A 12,440-nucleotide genomic window follows, 5' to 3' on the forward strand; every position below is an offset into this window, starting at 1 on the left:
TGGAGATTTTAAAAAACACTTTATTTAATAAAAGTTAAACATACAAAAACTGAAATTAACACATACCCTAAAAATCACCATCTTCCATTAATAGGAAGACACTTTACTATGCATATATTTGGCTTAAACTCAACTCAGGATACTGTGATGTTCACTTATACCAACAAATGCTGACAACTTGATCTAGTTAACAAAAATTACAAACTCCTCTACATGAACATAATATACAGGGAAATTCTGGTGAGATTAATGCACAAGAAATACAATAAATTTTTAATGATGAAACATTCAGTACTCTTGTTCATTAATTTAGCCTTGGGTGGGTTTTGTTTTTTTTTACAAAAATAGTATCTACACTGTATACAGGGCTATACATCAGCTTTTTTTGTTTTCTTATATAAACATTACACATCCAAAAAATGGTACCACTACCATAAGGGAAAGATCAACACAGGAAAAGCGCAAACATTTTTAAAAAAAAGAGAGAAGAAGGAGGAGGAAAAAGAAACCAAAAACAAAAACAGAAAACAACAAAAAGCCCTTAGAAAAGGAAGCTGGTCCTAAACATGGTTCTTACATGAAATTAAAACTCAATGAAAAAGTTTTAAGAGCTGGATCAATTTTAGAGACAGCCTAATAAGCTTAGGAAACAAATTATTGAAGGAAAAAACTCAAAGTTTGAAATTTTAATCAAATTAACCTACTTTTAGGCTTCATTAGCAACAGCTAGGTTCAAGTTGAAGGAAAAAAAAAAAGATCTCTTTAGGTTGGTATTTTGCCTTGCTGTTCCAGTGAATTACTACAGTGTGTGGCAAATTCAAAGCATCTGAAAATTCCAGGTTAGGACTTTACAAAAAGTACACACCATCCATTAAGTAAGGGCCTGATATTTGGAAAATCAACAATTCATCTAAGTGCTGTATTTATGCAGCATCTATCTAGAAAAGTTGCTTTATTCAACAAACTTGGGAGGAAACTGGTAGTAGTAACGAAAAGTTAATGAATAGCAGTTATCAAATGCAATTTCTTCAAGTTTCATTCTATTGAAGTCAAACAAGGACGACAATGGTATCTTCCTTACTCATCTAACAAATAATTTACCTTTAGAAAAATATAAGGATAAAAAGGTAAATGTAAAGCCCTGCAGAGATGAAATCCAACAGTTCTTCTGATTATTGAGGCATCAAATGCCTGACATTGTATTTAGAGGTATCTTGATATTGTGTCATAGGTTTATCAGCAATTCCGCAAGTTCCTACTCCAACTTTTCCGGTTACACTCTCGGGTGAAGCAAAAATACTCCTTTTTACCTAGTGGAAATGAAACAGAAACCATTCTGATTAATTTGGGGGTGAAAACATTTCCAAAATACACTTAAGAAATACAGTACACATAAAGGGAACTGGAATGCTCTTTTAAATAAAATCTACCAGTGATGCCCAGCATATAAGCACGTTAACACGGCAGGTAGGGTTCATCATACTCCCTCTAAGTGGTATGTAAGGTAGCAAACAGTTTCTCAAACTTTAGTTTATAGAAGGGAAAACAATCTAGATCTTTTGTAATTTCTCATATAAACTCTCTCACTCATAGTGTTTCTACAAGAGAGACAGTGGCTAATAGAGATACTGTGCAATAAGCCAAACAGAAGATTAAAAAGGATTTTGAATTCAAGATCCAGTTATTTATTTTTTTAAACCTATGTATCTCCTTTTTCATTTTAAAGTTATTTTAATGACAATTACACTTTTCAAATTTATGAAATACGATGAAAGGATATACTAACCTGGCCTTTTTTATTTTTAGAATAGGCTCTGTTGTTGAACTGTTGCCATTTAACCTTCTGGTCCTCTCTTTCCTGCTCAAGTTCTTTTATTCTCTGTGCTTTTTTCAAAGCTTTCTTCTTTTTATATTCACGCTGCTGGGCAATCATTTCTTTTCTGTGTGGATATAACAGTTAATGTCAACTCTTAAGATTTAACAGATGATTTCCTTAGAGATATTTAGCAGTACAAAAAACAAACAAACAAAAAAAATCCATAATAAACTTAACACATCACATGAACAGAAGCACTAACACCAACACCACCAACCACCCAGTACTACTAAGAAATGTTATTTGAAATACACAGTATCCCTGGAAGCTTTCAAAACCTATCTGTAATCTACTACCTACTCAAATACATTTTTTATTTATTTACTTTACAGAGAGAAAGCAAGTGAGCGTGTGCAAGTTGGGGGGAGGAGCCAAGCGAGAGAGAGAAGCAGACTGCGCTGAGTGTGCGGAGCCTGACTTGGGATTTGATCCCAGGACCCCAAGATCATGACCTGAGCCAAAATCAAGAGTCGGTTGCTCAACTGACTGAGCCACCTAGGCATTCCCTCAAATCAAATATTTAAACTATGACACTGCTTTTGTCAAATACATTTAGAAATGAATTTTAACATTAACAGCTGTCTAAACCTTTATCCATTTCTAAATGGACAGTTACCAAGTTTAATATGCTGCACTTAGAAAAGAGATGCAGAGGTGCCTAGGTGGCTCAGTCAGTTAGGTGTCTGCCTTTGGATCAGGTCATGGTCCCAGGACTGATGGAGTCCCACACTGGGAATCCCTGCTCAGCAGGGAGTCTGCTTCTCCCTCTCTCTCTCTCTGCCTGCTGCTCCCCCTGCTTGTGCTCTCTCTCGATCATTCTCTCCCTCTCGAATAAGTAAAATCTTTAAAAATTAAAAAAAAAATTTATCTCTATTTCACCTCGACAGGAGAAGCACAGGAGAATAAAGGAAAATCACAGCTTAAAATTCTTAAAAACAAAAACTGGGGTTTTTCAAAAACACTCTTCTATATAGGATCAGAGCCTAAAGCTCTCTCAAGAATTTCTGCTGACTTTCAGTAATTTACATACTGACTTTCTCACCAAAAGGATGAAGAACGAGGTCTTTAAAAAAGAGGCAAAATGATCTAGATGCCTGTGCATCATATAATCACCACTAGGAAGCAAGGTGTGGTTTTTGTGGTTTTTTTTTTTTTTTTACACTGATGTCAAAGACTAAAAAAAATAGAGATGTTACAATGTTCTACAATCTGATATTCTCATCAGGATACTCAGGTGGTATAATTTTTCCAAGTTCAAATATATTTAAGTAGCAACTTAAGTTTTTTTTTTTAAAGATTTTATTTATTTATTTAACAGACAGATATCACAAGTAGGCAGAGAGGCAGGCAGAGAGAGAAAGGAAGGGAAACAGGCTCCCTGCTGAGCAGAAAGCCCAACGTGGGGCTCGATCCCAGGACCCTGAGATCATGACCTGAGCCGAAGGCAGAGGCTTAACCCACTGAGCCACCCAGGCGCCCCAAGTAGCAACTTAAGTTTTAAAAACCTGTGACAAATCCAAAAAAGAGAAAATTGGGGCAAATATGTGTAAGATAACCAACCATAATATTGTTAATTCTACCTCTTAAATACTATTCAAACCATACACTTCTCCCCTTCTACCGCTGCTCCCTGGGTTCAGGCCATATTACCTTACACCTGGATCATATCAGTAGCTGCCTTCCCTCTGCTGTCAGTGATTATTTGAAAGTTCAACTACGATCGCATGATATCTCCTCTATTTGAAATTCATCAGTGGCTGTCAAGCTCCTCATAATCTGGCCTTGACCTCTCTAACCTTGTCTCCTGTCAAACCACCCACTTTTAAGCCCCAAGTGTTATTACCACAGGAATTTGTTTCTGTTACCTCCATGTTCTAATCTTGTTTTCTATTTTAAAAGTTTTCTGAGGGGCACCTGGGTGGCTCAGTGGGTTAAGCCGCTGCCTTTGGCTCAGGTCATGATCCCAGGGTCCTGGGATCGAGCCCCGCATTGGGCTCTCTGCTCAGCAGGGAGCCTGCTTCCTCCTCTCTGCCTGCTTGTCATCTCTCTCTCTCTCTGACAAATAAATAAATAAGTAATCTTTAAAAAAAAAAAAGTTTTCTGAAAAGTTTTTTTTTTTTTTAAAGATTTATTTGACAGAGAGACAAAGAGCACAAGCAGGGGGAGAGGGAGAAGCAGACTCCCCTCTGAGCAGGGAGCCCAATGTGGGGCTTGATCCCAGGACCCTGGGGATCATGACCTGAACTGAAAGCTGATGCTTAACCGACTGAGCCACCCAGGCACCCCTGAAAGTTTTTCTTAAAACATTTACTAAACTCTTATTCCATGTCAAGAACTGCGCTACATGCTTTATAAATGTTAACATTTAATCCTTATAACCCTACAATGTAGAGATTATCAACCCTGTCTTACAAATAAGGAAAGAAGTTAAGCAGTTTGCCCAAGGTCATACCTTTAAGTTCATTCATGGTATACCTGGCTAACTCTTTTCCAAATCTCCATTAAAAAAAAATTTTTTTTTTAAAGATTTTATATATATATATATATATATATAAAGAGCATGCACATGCACACATGCGCACACACACACCAGCAGGGGGAGTGGCAGAGGGAGAAGCAGGCTTCACCCTGAGCAGGGAGACCAAGGCAAGAGGTCAATCCCAGGACCCGGAGACCGTGACCTGAGCTGAAGGCAGCCACTTCACCAACTGAGCCACCCACATGCCAGATGTCATTTTCTCAGACATTTACTCTGATGACTGAAGTGCAGTTTAGGTATCTTTGCTCCCTTAAAGCACCCATTATGTTCCCCCTTCATAACTTCTGTATTAATTATTAAAGTTCTCCTTTAATTTTATGTATCGTTCTCTAGCCTATAAACTCAATCAGGACAAGGCCCAAGCTGGAGTCTTCATTGTGGTAGAAACCCAACACCTGGCTTAATAAGAGGTACATAGTATCCTCTTAATAAATACACTGTATGCCTAAGTTGGCCTAGGCTATACAGACAGACAAAGTTGACCCTATACTGCTAATCTTCAAAATAATGGTAAAGAGTATTATAACCTTTTTACCTTAACCTAGCCTGCATGGATTCTACCTCAACTATCAAAGTGGGGAAGACTATACTTAAACTGCTAAAGTCAAAACCACTTACTTTGACATGGGTTTATTGCCACTGTCCTCCTTGGCCTTCCTTCCTTCTTCTACAGGCTTGAGGTTCAACAGTGGGGTCACTTCCGCATTGCCGTAGCCAGCAAAGGTGATTGCAGCAGTGCCGTTTTCTTCATCTATCTCCTCGATCTCCGCTTCGTAACACCTGTAAAGATATCATGACTGTAAGCAGGTGAGTAAAGGTTTGGTACTCAGCCTATAAGACTTACACTGTAGAGCTTCAACTATTACTGTGTCTTAAACGGAATGTCTGTCATCAGTTGGCTCTTTAGTAAAGGTAATATAAAAGAGTGGTTGGAATTAGCCATCTACTATGGAAAAAAGGGATCCTAATCAAAATATTGTCAAGAAAGTCCTTATAGGTCTTTTAAATGTGCTTTAGTCGGTCTCTTTAAGATATTTTTATATGTATAATTTAAGTGTCTATGTTTCACCTAAGTCTAAGATAGCCAACCATTCACTAAATTTTCAATTTGAGGAAAAAATTAAGATTATAAGCTACCCATTCATTTTCCTCGGCTTTGATTTTTCTCTTGTCTAGGATCCAAGCCCTTCAACTGCCCCAAAATGTAATAGAAAGCTAAAAACTAAACTGCATCAGTGGTAACCATCCAAGAATCAAACTGGCTCTACAAATCATATTGGCTACATAGAAGATTAAAACAGGGTAGTTCAAACTGAATAAAAACTTCTTACCATTGTGTTTTATTATTTCATGTTATAGTTAGAGTTTTTTTCTACACTTACTGTCCATCTTCACTCCAGATTGCCATACACTTGTCTCCCACTTTCCATGAATGAGTGGGCTGAGTAGAAGCAAAACTGTCTGAACTTGCAAGAGTTTCAGAAGGTTGAGTTGACAGAAGGTCTTTGGTTAGTTCTATAACTTCCTAAGAAGAAAAAACAAAAACCGAAATATTACTTTTATAATTCACGTATCACCTACTTTCAACAGGTTTTCAGTTTTTGATGACAACAGCTCTCACACCATATACCATTTATTAAGTACACTAAACATTTTCATTTGTAATTCATTAACAATACTATGATGTAGGTACTATGATTATCCTCAAAGAGAAACTAAGATACAATATTTTATGTAGTGGTGGAACTAGGATTTAAACCCATACATACAGTTGCCTTTCAACTTATTAACCTCAAATACTAACAAAAAAGGGTAGACCTGGCCTTATACCATGCATTATTTCTTTTTTCAAGAGAAAAAAGCCCCACCCAATGTGGGGCTTGAACTCCCAGCTCTGATATCAGGAGTCACCTGCTCTACTGACTGAGCCATCAAGGTACCCCTATCATGTAATATTTCTAAGTGCCTATTTTAGCTACATAGATCTAATATGAGAAATAGTCAATTATGAAGGACTAAACTAGGCTCAAGATCACTTTTTTCTCCTATCTTGTCACATATATTTCATGCACCTGGACTGTTTTACAGGGCATTAGTATTAACTCTCTAACCAACATGTTCTTCCCCACCCCTGTCCAAACAAAACAAAACAAAACCCAAACCTCTTGAAGCAGCCTTATTAGTAATAAAAATGTTCCTGCTCATACATATTTGTACTAAAATTCTATAGGCACATATAAAAAGCCAGTAGTCTTCCTATTCATTAATTGTAAAACTTACCCCCCCATCTATGTAAGTAAATTACCAGGTTAGATTTAAAATATTCTATAAAGCACGTTAGCACAGCTTCATTTAGAAGGGAAAAATAAAATAAATGTAACACACAAGTAGGCAATACCTTCCTGTGTGGCAAGTACTTTTTCTGTTTCAGGCTTATACTTACTGGCTTCGTTAAAGGGTGTTTGGTAGGGTTGGTTAAAAAACTTTAATAGCATGAACTGATAAGACTGTGCTACCTATTTACTATATTTTACTCTGATGAAGACCTATGCAATGCAGCTCCGTATCTGATTATTTTAAAAACTTGCATACCTGCCCCCACAGCTGCATATAAAATACCTTAATACATCACACTGTGTTTTAGGAGAAAATGTAGCAAAGTTAAACTCTATACTGAGTTTCTTATGGCTCCCATTGAAGTTTTATAATGGTAGTTTTGGTTCAGTAACCAAGAAATTACATATTAGCTTTCTCCTCAAGATTCTAGATCTTCATGGCTATTTTTGAAAAACTAATATTTGAGACTTCAAAAAAAAAAAAGAAAGAAAGAAAAAAGAAAAAAGGAATATTAATAAGCCCTTGGGAGAAAGGCCATTTTTGTGAATTAAAAAACTAAAAAACTAGAATAACTCAGATTTGAGTTAAAAACTCAGTAGAGTAGTATCTTTAATGAGATTTTATTAGGTGCCAAAGAGCCATTTAAATATCTTTTTATTAGACAATCCTTTGCAATAAAGCAAAGAACTTCCACATAAACACATAAATAGATCACGTACTATACAAAGGAGGAGAGTAAATTATCCAGTCTTGTTTTTAGTCAACCACTATTAGGGCCAAGAATATAATCTACTAAGCCTGACTCAAGAGCCCATATAAACCCTATCATTAAACATTTAACTAAAGCACAAACATGATTTCTATATTTGTAGGTCTCAGATTTAAAACTCTACCTCTCTTACCATAGAGCATCTTGCCATTTTATTTTCATAAGGAAATACATTTTAACCAAAGGGTCCTGAAAAGCTGTGCATGTTACAATTTTCAGAGGCCTGCCCTGAAGTGACACTTTTAAAAAACCAAAAGCATTTATCTCTAATAGTCCTTTCATTTTGCCATGTTTCATAAACCCCTCCCAACAAATTATGAAGACCCTTCTCAATGTTTTCTTTACATGTGCATACGGACCAAAGTATTAGAGAAACTATTTTATGTATGAGGGGGTTCTTAAAGGTACATACCATTAATTACTTTTCCTCCCCCAAGTCTGAGTTCTGAAACTGCTCCTTCATCGACAGATGGGCAGCAGTTACAGTAATCGGCAATTCCAGGAAGCATCAGATGTTGTGATCTACATATCAGCAGGTCAAAGGGTGCACTCAAGCACTCTGCTTACTGAAGGAAGGCGTTTCGGGGATGCAGAGAGCCACTGTAATATATGAGACAAGTGACTTGACCCCTGCCTCCTTTAGAACCAGTTTATTCAGCAAAACAGCCTAATAAATTGACTATTTTTGTGATTATCACAGACTGCCTGGGGAGCTAGTCAGGTAGCTAGCCTAGATCTTACTATATCCACTTTTTTAAGTGAAAAAAGGCAATTAGGACTTCAGCAGATTAATGTGCTGCCTGCTGTGTTAACTTTATTCTATATGAAAGACAGTACATAAAAAAATAAACATAGACGCCTTACTGGCAAAATGAAGTCACTGAAAAAATGCAGAAAAGCATTTTGTTATAAATGAAAGGGCAAACAAATTCGTAACCAGGGTAAAGACATTCCACTAAAGGAACACAAAACAAAGGAGGCCACAATCTCAGTCATCAGTCTGAACAAGTATTCAGCAAATATAAAAGGCAAAATTAAATATCGAAGTCATGAGGTATATATATATCCCAGAAAACAGAGAAAAGATAAAACGGAAAAATATTTTTTAAAAATCCATGATAAAACAGAAGCTCTAACTGTAATCAATGGAGACAACAATCGGTAGATGGAAGCAGATGTCCAAACACTTTTCAAAACGTTATCTAATCTTTAATGATGCCTTCTATCTTTGAGTAATTTTCAGTTCAAAAAAGACCTGTATCTAGCAAACAGATATGGAAAATTTGTTTTCATGACGAAATAAGAGGAAAAGAAACTGTGATCAAGACTGGTCAGGAAAAACATTCTGTATTATTATCTGAAGTTTCAGAACTTAGCTTCTGTGCTATCCAATATGGTAGTCACAAGTGGCTACTTAAAAAAAATTAAAAATTCAGTTCTTCAGCTACCCCAGTCATATTTCAAACATTCAGTAGTCCCTACTAGCTACAGGACAACAGAGTAGATATAAACATTTTCATCACAACACAAAGTTCTACTGGACAGTGCTGTTCTAAATGGTTGTAGAAAAGATGATACTTCACAGATCAATGACCACCAGGTCATTATTAACTGAACCCTAAGAAGGACATTTATGTGCTTACTACAATGCCTACCACTAGAGTCTCCCTCCCTACAATACTTCCACTAAAGATCATGTCACAGTAAGGCAATTCTGCCTAGACTCTTGACAGTTTATTCTAGAAATATTAAAAGAAAAAAACCCCTCACAATGTTTTAACCTTCACTCCCAACCTCCCCTCTACCAGTTCCATACATATCCTTCGTCCAACTGCCCAGGAAGCAATATATACATAATATCAACAATGTTTTATTTTCTTCAAAGAAAAAAAAGACTGCTTTTAAGCTAGTAGAAGAAGATGCATGCCAGAATTTCTCTTTGAGGTAAACAGAAAATTGGTCTGGGAGTGGGAGAAATTGCTCCCCAAACATCTTTTTAGTATTGGCTAGCACTCTCAAATCACTGGCCTGACTTCTACATACTGAAGAGGGGTCCTGGTTTTCTGTGTTTTCAAAAATTACATACTATTGCAATTTCAGGCAAGTTTATCCTAATTCCACAACTTGAACCTGAAAATACTCAACTCATTTTAATTATGCCCAGATAAACTCTTTCAAAGTCCTGTATCTGGATCCTATTTCAAATAAGTCTCATTTATTTGCAGTTCTAATAACTCTAAAATATTAATTTTATTGGGCAAGAGGATGATAAAGGGAGGGAAAGGATTTAGATAAAGATGATTCTAGTTTGGTACTGAATCAGTAAAGAAAAATCACCAAATCAAAACACATTTTAGAACTTTCAAAAAATCAGGTTCAAAATTTTAAGTTCTCAAATTTATTAAAATGAAGTGATACATATGTATAGATATACAGTATTTTTATTAATCAACCTCGTGTTCTGAAAAGCAACAGACATGTACTATATCTTTTTTTGTTTTGAAACCCCAAGTGCAGGTTTTAAAAAGGCAAGTTTCATACCTACTGAATTTTCCCATGACAAACAAAACAAATTAAGATCTTTCCACACCCATTCAATTTAACTTCAACAAGTGTCAACAACTACAATGTAAAATCTAGCCTTAAATTCAAATATTACGTAACATGTATGCAGAAAACAAGTATCTCTTTAGATATCTTTATGTATTTTTAATACAAGGTGTTCACCTGCTAGCTTTGAAACACACACACACACACACACACACATACACACACACATTCTCTAATTTTTCAAAGAACCTTGTGACATTAAAAAGACTCTTAATCAGGTTATATTTTTCTCATTGTTTTCATCATTTATAAAATGCTTCTACATTTGTTTTTTTCTAATACCAGTATAGGTAACATTTAATTCCATGTGTTTTCTTTTAGCTACTTCTCAGATTTCCTTTGCCAGATCTTTAAAAATAAAAGCACTCTCCACTGTAAAATTATATGTACCTCTTCTCTAGGTTTGACAGAGACTTAATTCAAATATTTTTTAAAATTGTGTGAACATACAAGATTTACATAAGAACAATGCTTTACTCATTCTGATGCATACGACTGAGGAAGCAACCCTACCACTGGGAGCCGTGCGCCCTGTGCACATACACATGCACACACGGGAAGAAAGGAGAAGAAACACTCCCCTCCAAATGGTGCTTTGGCTTCTAAGCAATAAATCATTTGAAAAACAGAGAAATACTTTTTCCAAGCGAAGTAACTATTAGTGTCCTCTTATACTTACTTGTAAATCTTTCTTTAATTTTAGCAAATCTTCATTTTCTCCGTTTCCGGACAATGCAGCTTCGACTTGCTGTAGTTGAGCTTTGTAGCTTGCCAGCTGCTTTGCTAGATCCTCTGACATCTGGGGGAAAATAAAAAGGGTAAGACCAGGAAAACAACCAAAAACACCATAAAAAAATAATTTTCCCTGTCTGCCTGACTTAATCCTTACCAGTTTTGCTCCCAACTCCTTAATATAATTCATTGCTGCAACTTAACTCATTACCATTACCTTTACTCTTAGCTCTGAGGAAAGCTGTGAGTCAAATCCAAGCTTCAAGGGAATGGATTCCGCAGATTATAAACTTGTTTTTGTTTCTGTGTGGAATTTATCGGACAACAGCTAAGGCAAAAGGAAAAAGGAGAATTTCTAATCTTCTTTAAACTCCTGTAACAGGGAAGACACTGTATTTGGCTCAATTAACAAGGTTGTTACATCTTCGCCGGGAAAAATTTTTAAAAAGCACTAACCTGATGGAAAAAATCGAGATTTAAGAAGAAAATATTTCTAAGCCCTAAGGCAGACTTCCTAAACAAAATATATATGACTTTTGGACTAACTACATAGATAATAATCTCTACATGAACTATTAATTGGTAAGTGTGTTCAGAAGCTCTTCTCCAGAGCAAAAATGTTTCACCGGGTCACTTAAAATATTGCCGATGCAGCGTCTTCATTAAAGAAAACGGCACAACCACTGGCCCGTTTAGGCATTCTAAGGAGCGTGCCTTTCACCCAATCTGCCTCATTCTTTTCCGGAAAATAAGATACAGGACTCCTTTCTCGGTTTGTAAAGACAACACGCGCGGGTTCCGAGGACCCTTCTCTGTCTTACAAGTCCCGTCCAACCACAGCCTGGAATTTGGAAGGGCTCCAAAGGGGCTAGAGTTAAGCCAGGCACCCAACACCTCAAAGCCCGCCACAACCAGACCTCGGAATTCAATTCAAGCTCCAGAGAAACGGAAAACAAACGGAGCGGACCCCAGCAGCGTCGGAGCCTCACACCCCCAAACGCGCTCCGCAGGGAACCGCTGAGGCCTCCCCATCCCAACCCCACCCGACTGCTTTCCCGGGTTAGCCCCGGTCGTTGCCACCGTACAGAGGTCCTGGCCGCGTTCGGGGCCACTCAGGGCCCAGCTCTGGGTGGCAGAAGAGGCCGGGCCCCTAAGACTCTTGCCGGCGCCCAGGCCTCTCTAACGCGGCCGGCTCCTCGGCCTCAGGCCTCGGCTTCAACTAGGGAGAGGCCGAGGCCCCGAGGCCCTGCTCTCGCCCTCGCCGGCTTCGTTACCTTGTGTGGGGCTGGGGGCAGGGCGACAGGAAGGGGTCGGGGCAAATGAGCCCAGTAGTGGCGGCGGCAACAGCGGCAGCAGCTGCAGTAGGAAAAATCTCCGCGGTAACAACAAGGCGACTCTGTCCGAAATGGGAGAACTTGGCCGGCGATGGGGGGGAGGGGAAGAAAGCCGGGCACTGGAAGGAGGAAAAGACAGAAGCGGATCAAGTCTCGCGAGAGGTTAAAAGCCTCGCGAGACGTCGCCCTACCCACGTGATTCCTAGCTGTCGCGGCGCGGCCCACCCTTGCGTTAGGGACGCG

General features: G+C 37.9%; 1 protein-coding gene across 2 annotated transcripts; it reads right to left on the reverse strand.

Annotated features, from left to right (window-relative positions):
* SMNDC1 (survival motor neuron domain containing 1) lies at positions 1-12,328 on the reverse strand. 2 transcript variants are annotated; one of them, XM_044240486.1, is made up of 6 exons: positions 12,138-12,328; positions 10,811-10,930; positions 5,798-5,940; positions 5,034-5,195; positions 1,787-1,940; positions 1-1,310 (listed from the first exon to the last, which is right to left on the reverse strand). In XM_044240486.1, the coding sequence occupies exons 2-6, from the start codon at positions 10,928-10,930 to the stop codon at positions 1,173-1,175; spliced, it is 717 nt and encodes a 238-aa protein (XP_044096421.1). In that variant the 5' UTR covers positions 12,138-12,328; the 3' UTR covers positions 1-1,172. The 2 variants fall into 2 exon arrangements, with proteins under 2 accessions (XP_044096421.1, XP_044096422.1); XM_044240487.1 differs by lacking the exon at positions 12,138-12,328 and adding an exon at positions 7,934-8,121 and having other exon boundaries at positions 10,811-10,888.
* Between the last annotated feature and the right edge of the window lie 112 nt (positions 12,329-12,440).

This window comes from Neovison vison, chromosome 2 (assembly GCF_020171115.1).
Source record: "Neovison vison isolate M4711 chromosome 2, ASM_NN_V1, whole genome shotgun sequence".
In the NCBI taxonomy this organism is placed as follows: domain Eukaryota; kingdom Metazoa; phylum Chordata; class Mammalia; order Carnivora; family Mustelidae; genus Neogale; species Neogale vison.